Source organism: Bombina bombina, chromosome 12, assembly GCF_027579735.1.
Source record: "Bombina bombina isolate aBomBom1 chromosome 12, aBomBom1.pri, whole genome shotgun sequence".
Lineage (NCBI taxonomy): Eukaryota > Metazoa > Chordata > Amphibia > Anura > Bombinatoridae > Bombina > Bombina bombina.
In genome coordinates, this window is record NC_069510.1 from 58,382,574 (window position 1) to 58,402,060 (window position 19,487).

General features: G+C 38.0%; 1 protein-coding gene across 2 annotated transcripts in view; it reads right to left on the minus strand.

The window, feature by feature from the left end:
* Nucleotides 1-1,940: 1,940 nt before the first annotated feature.
* GATA1 (GATA binding protein 1) overlaps nt 1,941-19,487 on the minus strand; it is a 142,887-nt gene continuing 125,340 nt past the window's right edge. For both annotated transcript variants that reach the window (XM_053695403.1, XM_053695402.1), the window contains 4 exons: nt 14,500-14,856; nt 14,266-14,411; nt 13,314-13,439; nt 1,941-3,208 (listed from right to left, as the gene is read on the minus strand). In XM_053695403.1, coding sequence (XP_053551378.1) covers nt 2,915-3,208; nt 13,314-13,439; nt 14,266-14,411; nt 14,500-14,856 — 923 coding nt within the window. In that variant the 3' untranslated portion in view covers nt 1,941-2,914. The remainder of the gene's footprint in view (nt 3,209-13,313; nt 13,440-14,265; nt 14,412-14,499; nt 14,857-19,487) is intronic.

Here is a 19,487-nt window from a genome sequence, read left to right on the forward strand (position 1 = left end):
TAAACGACAAACAGAGAAGAAGTTTGCCGAAAATCCTTAGTTGCCTGTAAGTAGAACTTCAGGGCACGGACTACGTCCAGATTATGCAAAAGACGTTCCTTCTTTGAAGAAGGGTTAGGACATAATGATGGAACAACAATCTCCTGATTGATATTCCTATTAGAAACAACCTTAGGTAAAAACCCAGGTTTAGTACGCAAAACCACCTTGTCTGAATGAAAAATCAGATAAGGAGAATCGCAATGTAAGGCAGATAACTCAGAGATTCTCCGAGCCGGATATTCCTATTAGAAACAGAACTTTCCAAGATAAAAGCTTAATATCAATGGAATGAAGGGGTTCAAAAGGAACACCCTGAAGAACTTTAAGAACTAAGTTTAAGCTCCACGGGGGAGCAACAGTTTTAAACACAGGCTTAATCCTAGCCAAAGCCTGACAAAAAGCCTGGACGTCTGGGTTCTCTGCCAGATGTTTGTGAAAAAGAATAGACAGAGCAGAAATATACGTTAGCCATGTGGAAAAAAATCATGCCCAAAAAGATTTATCACCAAAGTACCTCACAAAACGAATAACATGCCAGTAAACGTTTTAAAAAACAACTTTCCAGTATTATGCAAAGTTATCACTAAGCCTGCTACCAGTCGCTTCTACTGCAGTTAAGGCTCATACATTTATTTCAGTACTAACAGTATTTAAAGTCAAATTCTAGTCCCTAGAAAATAACTCAACTGCGCATACATTTATCAGCCTGATACCAGTCGCTACTACTGCATTAAAGGCTGTACTTACGTCATATGGGTAACAGCAGTGTTTTCTTAGTCAATTCCATTCCTAGAAAATATTTTACTGCACATACCTCATTTGCGGGAGACCCCGCATGCTATTCCCTTCTCTGAAGTTACCCCACTCCTCAGAATGTGCGAGAACAGCCAGTGGATCTTAGTTACGTCTGCTAAGATCATAGAAAAACGCAGGCAGATTCTTCTTCTAAATACTGCCTGAGAGAATAAACAGCACACTCTGGTGCTATTTTAAAATAATAAACTTTTGATTGAAGAATATTAAGTAAAAAACTCCTATCTACTCTCACAACCTCCTTTGTTGAGACTTGCAAGAGAATGACTGGATATGACATGTGAGGGGAGGAGCTATATAGCAGCTCTGCTTGGGTGATCCTCTTGCAACTTCCTGTTGGGAAGGAGAATATATCCCATAAGTAATGGATGACCCGTGGACTGAACACACTTAACAAGAGAAATTGGGTTACCTTTTATTATCCATATTGCCATACCCTTATTTATATGAGGTGAAACAAGAAGTTCTGGAAGCTGAAATATCGATTTGGTTATTTTTGGTAAAGTATACGCGATTGATGAATACAAATATAATATTTAAATCAAAGGTATTTGGTAACTATAACTAGATTGCAGTTAGTAATTTTAAAAGGGCACAGTTGTATTTCAAGCTTGTGTTTCATAGCCCTGTGTAGTTTAAAACTAGTCTTTTGTATGCTAAGTAATTAATTTATTTGCTAGATAAATATCCTTTGTGTTTCATATTTCTAAGTCAGGCCTACTATTGTAAGTATATCTCTCTGGTGTGCATTAAGTTATTGGAAACTATATATATTTTAGAACTTGCCTTAATTGTAGCTAAAAAAAGATTTAATTTCAGCTCAGAGAAATTGGCTGTTAAAATATATTGTTCTATTGCTTAACTAAGCACTGTTAAAGTTAGTAATCCATATTGAACATTGAACTAGAGTTATTGGTTAATAACAGAAGATTCTGGTATTCTATTGTGGATATTTTTATGATCTTTGTAAGGGTATTATAACAGCATAAGTGTGTATCATCTGATTTATAATCTGGTTTTCTATAAATATAATTCAATGTGTTTATAAATTTAACTAATATAAAGAATTTAGGAATTTATATTAATTTTGATTGTTTTGTATATGCATTTTATTGGGGGTTTGTTTTAAAGAATAATTATTAAATATATAGTATTATAACCCGGCCATATACTGACAATTATGTGGTGCAATGTAGGGCCCAGTGTCAGAAAGTTGGGTCTCCATCAAAGGCCATTGGTCTTACAGCAGGACAATGACCCAAAGCACACTTCAAAAAACACCCAGAAATGGTTTAAGACAAAGCACTGGAGAGTACTGAACTGTCCAGCAATGAGTCCAGATCTCAATCCCATAGAGCACCTGTGGAGAGATCTCAAAACAGCAGTTGTGGAAAAGAAATCTTCCAATCTGAGAGACCTGGAGCAGTTGGCAAAAGAAGAGTGGTCCAAAATTCCAGTAGAGAAGTGCAAGAAACTCATTGATGGTTACAGGAAACAATTGATTTCAGTTATTTTTTTCCAAGAGTTTTGCGTCAATGTGTCAGGTTTGACTTTTTTTCTACAATTTTTTTGTGTCATACCAATACAATCAAAATAAATAAACATAAGAATGGCTAAACATTTGTAATTGCAACAATTGTCTGGGAAAAATGGTGCATTATCTGACAGAAATGCATGGATGACAATATTTTGACTATGACTGTGTGTGTATATATATATATATATATATATATATATATATATATATATATATATATATATATATATATATATATGAGACTATGACAATGACCTGAGAAGTGGGGTTTCCTGCAGTGGGAAACAGAAAATTATAAAATGAGGCATCTGGCACCCAATATCAAAGGGTGGTGAGAGGACAGAGGGAATGGCAGCTAATGGTCTGGGCAGGGAGAGGGTTAATTGGCAGTGTCCTTTGGGGCAGGCAGTGTTCCAGTCTGTATCTCTTTATGGGAACTAGCCATATTCCTGTAAAAAGTAAGCTGATCCTATACATGCTGGCAGTGTCCCATTGGAAGGTGATACTAGCTGTCCCTATGTGTTAGCTGAATGCAGATGTGGCCCCTGTGACCATGTGTGGTCTGTAACTGATTCCTTGGGGGGTCCTTGGGGATGTCATTAAGTGAGGCTGAGGAGCATAGGGCATCATGGATCCCATTGGGGATATCTGATTGGAGATGAGAATAGGTGCCAGGGAGAACAGAGCTGATTCCTCTTGTACCCCTTTGGGTAAGTCATAGGGAACTTCCATCTGCTTCTTCTTTTTGGATTTGCTGGTGACTTTGCGATTTCGGGTTTGAATACCATCTTTCTTCATTGTCAGTGGGCGATTCACCTACAATGTATAATTATTATATATTATTACAACAAATAATTCATAATGAAACATTATGAATGGACATTGATGGGATCACAATTCTTAGGCATATTTATACATTTGTGTCCACAACCAAACAAAGTTCTTCTAAGTTGCAATCATTGGAAGTGCATATCACTGTTCTGGATTTCATATCCCTAATATATAAACAACTAAGGGCTAGATTACAAGTGTGGTGCAAACATTTTTTGCACAAGCGATATTGTCTTTTTGTGAGCAGTTTTAATTGGGCTTATATTACAAGTTGAGCAAAATTTACACTTCAATTCTTACCACAAACTCAGAGCTGTGGTTAACTGTTTTCTGAAACAAAAAAGTGTCACAAAACATAAAAAATACATTACAAAATACAGTTACACTCAAATTAACACCATCTAATAAAAATGATTTTAAAAAAAATTGCGTGAAAAAGTTATAGTGACTCAAAGATATGAGATCTCGAGTGTTAGGGAAAAAAAAAAAACGCCAAAGTACGGCAGAGATACATACATAAGCAGAGATACATACATATACATTCTGAAGATGTATTTGTATGTATATAGATATGTTTAACTATGTATCTTATTTACTGTAAATATTTCACATTCCAATGTTCTGCACATAGTAGAATATGTTCTATGTATTTTGAAATAGATATTCCCTGTGGATGTCAGGCTTTGTCATCTGCCTGAAGGAACTGTTTGAACCATTTGATAAAGGTGCTGGTTGGGTTGGCACCAAAACGTCATGGGATCGTTTTAATCTTTGAAAATTTTACAATAAAAGCTAAGTTTTATTTTTAAACCCAGTGAGTGCTATCTTATTAGTGACTGTTTTTGTATATCTCTGATATAGCACCCTGGTGGCTGCTCACTCAAATATTTGAGGATTGGAGTACAGGTCCTATATATATCTGTATATGTCTATATCTATATAAACATAGTAACATAGTAGATGAGGTTGAAAAAAGACTGAAGTCCATCGAGTTCAACCTATACAAATCTAAAATACAAAAAGCTCCAGTTAAGCTTAAATAATCCCACTAAAAGGTGACATTTAATACTAGCAATCATATCCATGAATTTTGTTTCTAGACAAAAATGTATCCAAACAATTTTTAAATGTATCTAGGGTATTGGCATTCACTACATCCTTTGGTAACGAGTTCCACAATTTTATTGCTCTTACAGTGAAACAACGTTTCCGTTGCAGGAGATTAAGGCCTCTATTTAACAAGGTCTGGTGGACCTGATCCGACAGTGCGGATCAGGCCCGCCAGACCTTGCTGAATACGGAGAGCAATACGCTCTCCGTATTCAGCATTGCACCAGCAGCTCACAAGAGCTGCTGGTGCAACGCCGCCATAAGCGGGGGCCGCCAGCAGGGGGGTGTCAATCAACCTGATCGTACCCGATCGGGTTGATTTCCGGCGATGTCTGTCAGCCTGCTCAGAGCAGGCGGACAGGGTTATGGAGCAGCGGTCTTTGTGACCGCTGCTTCATAACTGCTGTTTCTGGCGAGTCTTTCGGAGCTTGATAGATAGACCCCTAAATCTCCTTTCCTCCAACTTTAAATTGTTACCTCTTGTCAGAAACAATTTTCTTGGAATAAATAGAGCTTCTGCCATCTCTGTATATGGGCCTTGAATATATTTATATAAAGCAATCATGTCACCTCTCAAGTGCCTTTTTTCTAAAGAAAACAGACCCAATTTGGCTAGCCTCTCCTAATAGCTTAAATTCTCCATTCCCCTTATTAGCTTTGTGGCCCTTCTCTGAACTTTTTCCAGTTCTGCAATATCTTTTTTGTGATCGGTCCCCAGAACTGCACTCCATACTCAAGGTGAAGTCTTACCAGGGATTTATATAGTGACACAATTATGCTTTCCTCCCTTGAATCAATGCCTCTTTTAATACATGCTAGTATCTTATTAGCCTTTGTAGCCGCTGCCCTGCATTGTGCAGCCATCTTTAGCTTGTTATCTATTACTACTCCCAAATCCCTTTCCTCCTCTGTTTAGCTGTCTTGTCCCATTTAAATAATGCATTGCCTGCTTATTTTTACTTCCAAAATGTAAAACGTATTACATTTAATTTTCCATTTACTTTCCCATACTTCTAATTTGTGTAGATCCCTTTGTAACGAAAGTTCATCCTGCTCTGACCTAGTGACCTTACTTAACTTAGTATCATCTGCAAAAATAGAGATGTCGCTATTTAATCCTTGCTCCAAGTCATTTATAAAAATATTAAAAAGAACAGGGCCCAGTACTGATCCCTGGGGGACTTCACTGATTGCCTTTGTCCAATCTGAGTATGATTCATTCACTGCTACTTGTTGCTCCCTATCTTTTATCCAGTTATTTATCTATGAGCTAACATTTTCAGATATTGCCAGTCCCTTAATTTTGTGCATTAATCTCTCATGTAGCACTGTATCAAATGCCTTTGCAAAATCTAAGTATATCACATCAACTGATTCCCCTTTATCTATATTTTTACTTACTTCCTCATAGAATCTAATTAGATTAGTTTGACATGATCTATTTCTTATAAAACCATGCTGGTTTCAACTCATAGGGGCCTATTTATTAATGTGTGAGCAGACATGATACGATGTAGCATATCATGTCCGCCACACATTTATAAATGCCGACAGCATACGTTGTTGGCATTTATCATTGCACCAGCAGTGCTTGTGAACTGCTGGTGCAATGCTGCCCCCTGCAGATTTGCGGCCAATCGGCCGCTAGCAGGGAGTGTCAATCAATACGATCGCATTCGATTGGGTTGATTTCTGTCCGTGGTCTCAGAGCAGGCGAACAAGTTATGTAGCAGCGGTCTTTAGCCGGTAACAAGGGGCATCAAGCTCCATTCTGATCTTGATAATTCGGCCCCATAATCTTATTTACACAAATGTGCTCATTAATATAATTCCTTATAATCCCTTCAAATATCTTCCCCACTATTGATGTCCGACTAACTGGTCTATAGCTTCCTGGATCATCCCTGCTTCCTTTTTAAAGAGTGGCACCACATCAGCTTTATGCCAATTCTGGGGTACCATGCCTGAGGATAATGAGTCTTGAAAATTTAGGAGTAGAGGTTTGTCTACTATATTTATAAATATATATTTGTCTAAAAAAACAGCATATATATGTAGAAATATTTAATTACGAATAAATAAAACATATTCAGTTACGTTAAGAACAAGGGAATATAAAATATTCATATTTTCATGTCAGGTTAGCGCAGTTGTGAAAACGCTATAGTGTTTGCGTGAGAGAGTGGGTGTTTTTTCGAATTTCAACTTTAACCGCAATTTTCAAGAAGAAATGTGTCCTGTGTTTATGTTTGTGTTCCCTTTGAGGTGCCAGGACCCTCATAAATACTTTGTAGTATACACAGAAGAGACCTTTATAGCTCAAACTGTCAGCAGAGGGCATGACAGAACACAGAGCCTCAATCCAGGAACTACACTGGGGTCAGTGATAGGACAGCCAGCTATGTACATAGGTGCTTGTATCAGAAATAATGTTTCAGGAACATAAAGAATGGAAAAATATATGATGTTGGTATCAAAATACTCCTCACAATATCTCTAAGAGATTGCCTCTTTGTATATATGCAATTGATTTACCTAGCAGAAATTATGTGTTCTATAATTTCAATCAAAGACTTAGAGTTTATTGACTGTCGTAAAAGATAGGGGGCTTTCCAGCCCCTGCAAAGAGGGAGGGTCAAGCAACCGGATCCCCTGAAAATTGTATAAAGATTTGTGTTTTAACATGTAAAGTTGTTCTTCTTACATGGGAGGCTGTATACCAACAGAGTGAGAGACCATCTTTTCCTGCCAATCTCCCTGGCACAGATACCAAGACTAGTGAAGTATAAGGGTTCTGCTTTTTTTCTCTTTTTTATTTTAAAAACTGTTTGCTTGTGTAATTCTATTTGTTAATATCTTTTTATTATTAATGCATTGTGCTAATTTTTCATATAATAAACTTTCATTTATTAAGCTTTGGCCTTTGTCTAATATTTGAACCACGTTACTGAAAGAGATTGGTAGTATTAGGACTGTGATTTTATGTTATTTTTTTGCTAAATTGTAATCTGTGATTCAATTTGTAATTGTTCTGGGTTTTCCTTAAGATTTCCCATATCATATAATCTTAAATTGTGGCAGCTAGATATAGTGTTTAGTTTAGTGTGGGTGGCATTAAAGGGGAGTTTGGGGCATTTCTTTTACGTCTAGCACAGACTAAAGAGTGTGGTTAACCCTTGCACCCACTGAACTAAGTCACTTGCTTGGATTGGCTAAACTGTGACAGAGTAGGGACAGTAAAGAAGGGGTCTGATAACCCTTTCTGTGCCAAACAAGTGACTGGCGCAGGGTTGGTTAACTTGGTCATCACACAGCACAACCTGGCTAGCACAAAAATTAAAATCCTAGCAGAGTTTTTGCTAAAGCAAAAATGCAAAACACTGCTCCACTTGTAATTTAGCCCTAAAAGAGGAAAAAAATATTATAGATATATTGAATGATTGCTGCTTCCAGGAGAAATAGGTAAAGTCTATAATAAAATCATTTTTTTTCATTGGTATGTTCTGTCTGAATAGAGATATTTCTTTGATGTTAGCAATTGTGTGTTAAGAGCAAATAAAAAAGAATTCTAAGGAAGCGTGAAGTATGGTAAAAGTTTATCTGTCGTTCACATATAAGTTTTACCCTCATTAACATCCTAATACACACACATGCACACACAACACCATCCTAATACACACCACATGCACACATAACACCATCCTAATACACACACATGCACACACACCATCCTAATACACACACATGCACACACAACACCATCCTAATACACACACATGTACACACTACACCATTCTAATACACACACATGTACACACAACACCATCCTAATACACACACATGTACACACTACACATCCTAATACACACACATGTACACACAACACTATACTAATACACACACATGTACACACTACACCATCCTAATACACACACATAACACCATCCTAATACACACACATGTACACACAACACCATCCTAATACACACACATGTACACACTACACCATTCTAATACACACACATGCACACACAACACCAGCCTAATACACACACATGCACACACAACACCATCCTAATACACACACATGTACACACTACACCATCCTAATACACACACATGCACACACAACACCAGCCTAATACACACACATGCACACACAACACCATCCTAATACACACACATGTACACACTACACCATCCTAATACACACATGCACACATAACACCATCCTAATACACACACATGCACACACAACACCATCCTAATACACACACATGCACACACAACACCATCCTAATACACCCACATGCACATATAACACCATCCTAATACACACAAATGCACACACAACACCATCGTAATATACACACATGCACACATAACACCATCCTAATACACACACATGCACACACAACACCATCCTAATACACACACATGCACACACAACACCATCCTAATACACACACATGCACATATAACACCATCCTAATACACACAAATGCACACACAACACCATCCTAATATACACACATGCACACATAACACCATCATAATACACACACATGCACACATAACACCATCCTAATACACACACATGTACACACAACACCATCCTAATACACACACATGCACACACAACACCATTCTAATACACACACATGCACACACAGCACCATCCTAATACACACACATGTACACACAACACCATCCTAATACACACACATGCACACACAACACCATTCTAATACACACACATGCACACATAACACCATCCTAATACACACACATGCACACATAACACCATCCTAATACACACACATGCACACACAACACCATCCTAATACACACATGCACACACAACACCATCCTAATGCACACACATGCACACACTACACCATTCTAATACACACACATGCACACACAGCACCATCCTAATACACACACATGTACACACAACACCATTCTAATACACACACATGCACACATAACACCATCCTAATACACACACATGTACACACAACACCATTCTAATACACACACATGCACACACAGCACCATCCTAATACACACACATGTACACACAACACCATTCTAATACACACACATGCACACACAGCACCATCCTAATGCACACATGCACACACAACACCATCCTAATACACACACATGCACACACTACACCATCCTAATACACACACATGCACACACAGCACCATCCTAATGCACACATGCACACACAACACCATTCTAATACACACACATAACACCATCCTAATACACACACATGTACACACAACACCATTCTAATACACACACATGCACACACAGCACCATCCTAATACACACACATGTACACACAACACCATTCTAATACACACACATGCACACACAGCACCATCCTAATGCACACATGCACACACAACACCATCCTAATACACACACATGCACACACTACACCATCCTAATACACACACATGCACACACAGCACCATCCTAATGCACACATGCACACACAACACCATTCTAATACACACACATGCACACACAGCACCATCCTAATGCACACATGCACACACAACACCATTCTAATACACACACATGCACACACAACACCATCCTATTACACACATGCACACACAGCACCATCCTAATGCACACATGCACACACAACACCATTCTAATACACACACATGCACACACAGCACCATCCTAATGCACACATGCACACACAACACCATTCTAATACACACACATGCACCATCCTAATGCACACATGCACACAACACCATTCTAATACACACACATGCACACACAGCACCATCCTAATATACACACATGCACACACAACACCATCCTAATACACACATGCACACACCGCACCATCCTAATATACACGCATGCACACATAACATCATTCTTATACACACACATGCACACATAACATCATTCTTATACACACACATGCACACATAACATCATTCTTATACACACACATGCACACATAACATCATTCTTATACACACACATGCACACATAACATCATATCATCCCACCACATGCACACATAACATCATTCTTATACACACACATGCACACACAACATCATTCTTATACACACACATGCACACACAACATCATTCTTATACACACACATGCACACATAACATCATTCTTATACACACACATGCACACATAACATCATATCATCCCACCACATGCATGCACACATATGGGGGTCCATTAATTAAGCAGTGGATGCTGCTTCGGAGTCCCATCATTTCAGGCCCGCCTGAAACGGAAGTTTAGAAGCAGAGGTCATAACAAAGGTGGCGGACTGAAATTATCCCGATCCGATACTATTGGGATGATTAACGGCCCTTGCTAGCAGCCAATTTTACCAGAAATACTTGTGCAATGTTAAATGCCGCCAGTGTATGCTTGTCGGCATTTTAAATGTACCCCATAATCTCAACACACACATGCACGCATAACATTATCCTAATACACACGCATACACACATAACATCATCCCAGCACAGACATGCACGCATAACATTATCCTAATACACGCGCATACACACATAACATCATCCCAGCACAGACATGCACGCATAACATTATCCTAATACACGCGCATACACACATAACATCATCCCAGCACAGACATGCACGTATAAAATTATCCCAGCACATGCATGCATGCATTACATCATCCTAGAACACGCATGCACGCATAACATCTTCCCAGCACATGCATGTACACATAACATCATCCCAGCACATGCATGTACACATAACATCATCCCAGCACATGCATGTACACATAACATCATCCCAGCACACGCACATCATCCCAGCACATGCATGTACACATAACATCATCCCAGCACATGCATGTACACATAACATCATCCCAGCACATGCATGTACACATAACATCATCCCAGCACATGCATGTACACATAACATCATCCCAGCACACGCAACTCCACCACAACGCACACATGCACACGCAACTCCACCATTATTATCCCAACATACACATCATTCCAACACATACACATGCACACTCAACCAGCAGTCCTGGGTTCAAGACCCACGTAGGCTGTGACACATATCAACAAGCACATATGGGCATACATCATCTCAGCAATAACAAGCATGCACATACATTATCCCAGCAAGCATACATACATGAATACACGTCATACTAACAAACATACATGTTAGCAAAGATCTCATACAGACCCACACTTACCCTTATTTTGGTGCATAAATCAGACAAAAACAACAATTTCTTTTCATGTTTGCCTCCTGTGAAGTGGTACGCTTCACAGGAGGCAAACATGACAAGAAATTGTTGTTTTTGTCTGATTTATGTGCACGCTCAGTGTTGTAGGTGTTTGGGAGGGACAGCTGTATAACTTAGTCATAATTTGGTGAAGGAATCCTCTATGCTAAGGTGACCAGATTTTTAAAATGAAATCCAGGGACATTTTTTTTTTATTGACAAATGGTAAAAAACTATTTTATTAGCATATTTTCCTCAAATTATGTATGCAGTGTATTTGGTATGGGTTTATGGAATGATTGTATGATATACAGTATATATACACACATGTTATTTCTCACATTTTCTCTCTCTCACACACACAAGCATACATATACACACATGCACATACACACCAGCATACATATACACACATGCACATACACACAAGCATACATATACACACATGCACATACACACCTGCATACATATACACACATGCACATACACACAAGCATACATATACACACATGCACATACACACCAGCATACATAAACACATACACAAGCATACATATACATGCATGCACATACACACACACAAGCATACATATATAAACATACACAAACACACAAGCATACATATACACACACACAGGTATAAATATACGCACCTGCACATACACAGACACACAAGAATACATATATACACATACACACAAGCATACATATACACACATACACACACAAACATACATATGCACACACACACACACAAACATACATATACACACATACACACACAAACATACATATGCACACATACACAAACATACATACACACAAAAGCATACATATGCACACATACACACACATACATACACACACAAGCATACATATGGACACATACACAAACATACATACACACATGCACATATACACAGACACAAGCATACATACACACACATATACTGTATATACTAACACACACATATACTGTATATACAAACAAGCATACATATGCACACATACACAAACATACATACACACATACACAGACACAAGCATACATACACACACACACACATGCATATACTGTATATATACATACATATACTGCATATATACACACACACACACACACACATATACTGTATATACACACATGCACATACAAACATACATGTATACATACATGCACAAGCATAAATATACACACATGCACACATACATATACTGTATACACACACACACATATACTGTATATACACACATGCACATACATTTATACATACATACACAAGCATACATATACACACATGCACATACACAAGCATACATATACACACATGCACATACACAAGCATACATATACACACATGCACACACACAAGCATACATATACACACATGCACATACACAAGCATACATATACACACATGCACACACACAAGCATATATATACACACATACACAAGCTCTTCCCTCCTGACCTGCGCGCTGCCTGCCATACACAAGGACGAAGTGAAGTTATCAGGACGATCACTTCCACCCAGCGCTTGGATGCAGTACAACAGGACTGGTGCAAATCAGATTTTTTATTTGATGCAAGTGCTTTTCTAGTTAAAGTGAAAAAATCCTGTTTTTTAGTTGTGGTGCAGGTAACGAGGTATATTGCAATTGGAGGTGCTTTTGTCCATATCTTACATTGTGCAACTTGTAGTACAGCCCACAGGCATTGCACACAGGGTCGCCACTTGCATTGCGTCTCCACAGCGTTGTGGTTGTTGTATGGCAGTTGCTGCACTGTGTCCCAGCTCTCTTACTGACTATCTGTAGGAAACAGACATGAATAAATGTAGATGATTGTATGACTTTATCAAGTAAATCTTTTTTATGCTAATACGGCAAACTCACTGTACTTAGCTGCCACCCCACCACATTCACTGCTGCCATCTCTAGTGAATATTGTTTGCTTATTCTTTGTTAGAGGAATGTTTGCTGAGTACTAGCTATGACAATTTTGCTGCGCTCATAGTTGAATCTCTACAGACCAACTGTATAACACCTTTATAGACCACCATGGCATTTTACCATAATGGCATCTCTACAGCCCACCCAAGATCTATACCATAATGACATTTATACAACCCTACTACTATGAAATCATCAAAATGATACCTCTCAGCCTTACCCCTATGGTATCTCTACAGCCCACCAAAGCAAACGATGGCTTCTCTAACATAACAGCCTTACAACCATGGCATTTCTACCATGGGGATATTTCTTCACCCTTACCACTGTGGCATCACCACCATAAAGATACCTCTACAGCTTTGCCACTATGGCATCTTTACCATAATGACACATCTTCAGCTTTACCACCACAGCATCTTTCCTAGAATGACACTTAACCACCCTTTTATGTCTACCATAATGATACCTCTACAGCTTGGCCACTATGGCATCTTTACCATAATGACACATCTTCAGCTTTACCACCACAGCATCATTCCTAGAATGACACTTAACCACCCTTTTATGTCTACCACAATGATACCTCTACAGCTTTATCACCATAGCAGTTTTACTATGATAACTCTCCAGCCCAAACACACTTAAATCTATAACACAATTTTGTTATCCCTTTTGTGTATACCAGTCGTTTTTTGGGACGAATCAGTGGGCGATTTTGTCCATTCATCTTATGGTAAAGACCGCATGCATTGCATAAATAATGACCACTAACATCCCGTCTCCAAAGGGGAGTTACAGTAGCTCCACAATTTACACACTCACGATCCTCTAAAAAGAAGAAGGAAAAAAATGAATTTACATGTCTGTTTTCCTAACATTGTGTCACCTTTCTAAAGTTTTCACCATCTATAGATACCTGATATCTGGAATAGACTCGTGTTCATGTCCTGCCCCCCTCCTCCTAGATATCCCATCTGATGTAGACTTTGGCTGCTGGGACTTTTTGGCTCTAATGTCAAAAGCTCAGAGGCTAAAGGGCTCATCCTCTCTGTCTTCAGAGTCTCCAAGAATTTGGGGCTTCCTTCACGTTCCAGAGAAGGGGCTGGAGCCACCAGGAACTGAGCAGATGAGTATAGCGGGGAAGTGGATAGAGAACCTAATTGGGTAACACCTTGAGGGTAGAAGGAATAGGTTCCTGGATTTCTCCCATAAGTGGTCACACTGTGTGAATGTCCAGGTGTCTCTGACCAGTGAGAGGTGAATGTCTGGAGCACTGTGAAAAAGATGCAAGAGAAATTGAGAGAAAGGAAAAGAGATGGACCAGAGATGAGATTAAGGAATGGGAGTGTGAGCTGGTGGTACAGAGGTTGTAAGACATTAAGGCCTCAATCACAATCTATATACAATTTGCTCTTGATAAGGCTTTTTGCTTTCTGACCGATAGGTAGTCGAGTTTTAAAAGTGCTATATTGTTTCATTTGTAGAAACCTAGCCACTGTGAACAAGTTTTGAGTTGAAAATCCCCCAAAAAGGACTTTTCATGAGTTAACTGCCTGGTTTCGAAATTGAAACTTTGAGGTCTCCCAAAATTAACTGATACAATAGTGCATTAACACTTCTTAAAGGGAACAGTATACTGTAAAATTGTTTTTCCCTTAATGTGTTTCCAGTTACTATTTTTTACCAACTGCAGAGTATAAAATGTATGTGAATTTGCTTTTTAAGGTTTATTTGTGTATATGAATTAGCTGATTTTTTTGTTTTGAAGCCACAACCTAATAAAATGGGTTGAGCTTGTAGGTAAAATCAGATCTCATTTCTTTATCACATTGTGTACATATACATGCTTCTTTATGTTATATCTGTCCCTAAACAAAATACTTGGCGAGAACAATGGAAAATTTAAATTGTATTACCTCATCTCTTCTTTACCCCACTTGGAGGAAAATTTATTCTGCTGGCTTGGACCTAAGGCCAGAAACTTTCAGAATAGGTGGGGATAGCACAGGTTAAATCAACTATTTTGAATGCCAATATAAGGGTGAAGGAAATACTTGTAAACAATGTAATACACTCCAGCAGGTAAAGTAGATCATTGGGAACAAATTAAAGGGGATCATTTTTTTGAGTAAACTGTCCCTTTAAGGTTACAGTAAAGCTGTATTTATGTAACCCCTTTGTTCACTCTGCAAAGGAAATACTAATTTGCATGTGTGACATTAACCTATTGTCATCAGAATATATCTGTAGCAATAAATAACCATAGGTATTTAGACATGATGGATATTTCTATAGTCATTTCAGGACCCCAACATCTACAAATGGCGAGTTTTTATATTTCATTTGTAATATTTGATTAAAAGTCCCACTTGCACTGTCGTGATTATCACTAGCAGTATAGGCATAATTCAAATTGCGTTTTAAAGGGGGATTGATTGCTTAATCGCAACTTTTATAGCTAACTATTGTAATCCTTTTCCATCCGCACCACTGCCAACCCATCTGAATGCATCTTTTAGGTTGTTAAGGATAAGGACTGTTCACTATTTTACTATAGCTATATGGTCACTTTCAACTTTGACAACTATTTATTAAACAGTATTTTTTAAACTATTGTTTGTTAAAGCACCGTTTCAGTTTTGGCGTGAATTGAAAACAAAATGGCAAGTACGAATTTCTATGCAAATGACTTATAATATGCTCTTTTACTGGATTATAACATTTATTTTTTAAACTGTAATGTTTAAATGTTGCCATGCAACATTTTATCTTCCTGAGAGACTTAAATTAGATTTTCTGACCTTTTTTTTATAGTTGACACGCCTACATGCACGCCAAGTCCAAACTAGTTCACGCCTTTCAAAGTGCATGTGCCTACATTACTGAACTTGTAAACTGGAATGAGCATTAATGACCATGAGTTCCATAATGTAGGCACCACCACTTTGAAAGGTCCTCTTGTGAATGTGTTTGGTCCTGGGGGTAGATTTAATAAGCAGCGGATGCTGCTTTCTACACCCGTAGTTTTTGGCTCGCTGGAAACTTAAGTTAAGAAGCTGCTCCTTAACTTGTCCACCACTTGTCCACCATCAATCTCGATGATTGACACCCCCTGCTAGCAGCTGATTGGCGGAATTGCACAAGCATTTCACAAGAAATGCTTGTGCAATGTTAAATACTGACAGCGTATGCTGACGGCATTTAGCGATGTAGGGCGGACATGATTTGTTACAGCGAATCATGTACGTCCGACATATGATAAATTGACCCCCTACTGTGCATAGAGGTGTTTCCCCTATAAAAACATACGGCTAGATTACGATTTGTGTGTTAAGGTAAACAAGCAGCGTTAACAGGTCCTAATGCTGCTTTTTTATGCCTGCTGCTATTTAAATAAATCTAAATAAAATGAATATTATTAACTAAATTATTCCTATTTAAAACTAAATACTTACCTATAAAATAAACCCTAAGCTAGCTACAATATAACTAATAGTTACATTGTATATAGCTTAGGGTCTATTTTACAGGCAAGTTTGTATTTATTTATATAACTAGGTAGAATAGTTACTAAATAGTTATTAACTATTTAATAACTACCTAGCTAAAATAAATACAAATTTACCTGTAAAATAAAACCTAACCTAAGTTACACTAACACCTAACACTACACTATAATTAAATAACTTACCTAAATTAAATACAATTAAATAAATTAAATACAATTAACTAAATTACAAAAAAAACACTAAATTACAGAAAATAAAAAACAAATTACAAGATATTTAAACTAATTACACCTAATCTAAGAGCCCTATCAAAATAAAAAAGCCCCCCAAAATAAAAAAAACCTTAGCCTAAACTAAACTATCAATAGCCCTTAAAAGCCAATCGGAATTAAGGTAGAAAAAATCCTCGTGGCTGTTCCAATCAGCCAATAGAATGCAAGCTCAATCCTATTGGCTGATTTTCTAACCATGTCTAGCATTCAGCTCTTTTACAGTGCCAAAAAAACCCTAATCTAAAAAAAAAAAAAAAAAAAAAAAAAGTCCTGAAGTCCGGACATCAATCTCCATACAGACGGCGAGAATTCTTCATCCAGGCGGTGATATCTTCATCCATCGCAGGGGCATCTTCTATCTTCATCCCGGCGGCGCGGAGCGAAGCTATCCAGGACCGACGATGACATCCTTGCGTGGAGCGTCCTCTTCATACAATCACCACCACCATACACTTAAGTTGAATGGCGTACCTTGCATTCCCATTGGCTGATTTGATTCTTCAAATTCAAATCAGCCAATAGCATGAGAGCTACAGAAATCCTATTGACTAATTTGAACAGCCAATAGGATGACAGCTACTGAAATCCTATTGGCTGTTATTTTATAGGGCTATTAGATTAGGTGTTTATTATTTTTTGTAAGCTTAGAGTTTTTTTATTTTTCGTAATTTTAGTGTTTTTTATTTTTTGTAATGTTAGATTTTTTTATTTTTTGTAGTGTTAGGTTTTTTTAAGTTTGTAATTTAGTTTTTTTAGTTTTTCGTAGTATTAGGTTTTTTTTAAAATTGTTGTTAGGTTCATTTATAGTTTAATCTTATTTTTTTTTAATTTCACAGGTTTTTATTTATTTTAAGATAATTATATTTTAACTTTTAATTTAGACTAAGTAGATTTATTTAGTGTTGGTGATGTGGGTGGGCGGCGGATTAGGGGTTAATAGTTTTAGTTTATTAGTTACGATGTGGGGGGCTGGCGGATTATAGGTTAATAGGTTTATTTAATAGTCGTGATGTTGGTGGGCGGCAGATTAAGGGTAAATAAGTTTAATATAGTATTTGTGACGCGGGAGGGTGGCGGTTTAGGTGTTAATAGGTAGTTTATTGGTGTTAGTGTACTTTGTTACATTTTAGTTAAGAGTTTTTTGTAAAACATTTTTCTTTTGCAAAATCCCTAACTACTGGTCTCAGATGGCGAAATTGATCATGTCGGTATGGGCTGTAATGCAAGCATTTTAGCTGGACCGCACAACCTGTAATACGGCGCTATTGAAAATCCTGCACTCATACGTAAGTTTTTTTGGGTGCAGAATGGACGTTGCGTTACAGGCTAAAATGCTTGCGGTATAGCTATACTGCTGCGACTCGTAATATGCGTTACCAGCCATTCTACGCGCAATGGCCAATATATCAGCGGTAATAGCCGTACCGCACCGTAATGCAAAACTCGTAATCTAATCAATTGTCCCTAGGCTACACAGTATAAAAAGATAAATACATTATAGCCTAACCCAAAAGAAAGATTTTGGGTTTAGTGACCCTTTAAGCTTACATTTCTGCTTTTTCAAATAAAGATAGCATGAGTGCTATAAAAATAATATTAATAAAAATTCATATCCATAGGCACCCAACTACTGGAAGATGGAACATAATCCAAAAGAAAGCCAAATCAGTGCAGAAACATATCAGTAGAGGATATGGAGTAGTGTACCGACGTCCTAACAGGAGGAGGCAAAGGACATGCTCCTGCGATACCTGTGGAAGGCTTGTGATTAACTCCCAAAAAAGGTGTAATTGTGCCAGTACCAAATACTTCCTATACACCTCTCTGCCAAACAGCAGCACTCTGAGGTGAAAATTGGGCCTCAACTCAGTCTGAGATCTCTCTCTCATAGAAAACTTCTGGAGCACTTTCATTCTTCACCATTCTTCACCTACCTCCAGCGGAGGCAAAGACCAAACTAGTTACCATAGAGGTTGGAGGGGTTTTATAAGGCTCTTGGAGTTTTGGAATCTTTGTCTCCTCCTAGTGGTCAGGTAAAATAATTCCCAGGAGTAATGGATCATGGAATCTCACCACCTGAAAGAAAACCTGGTCATGAAGGTAGAATCTCGTTTGAGGGTCTC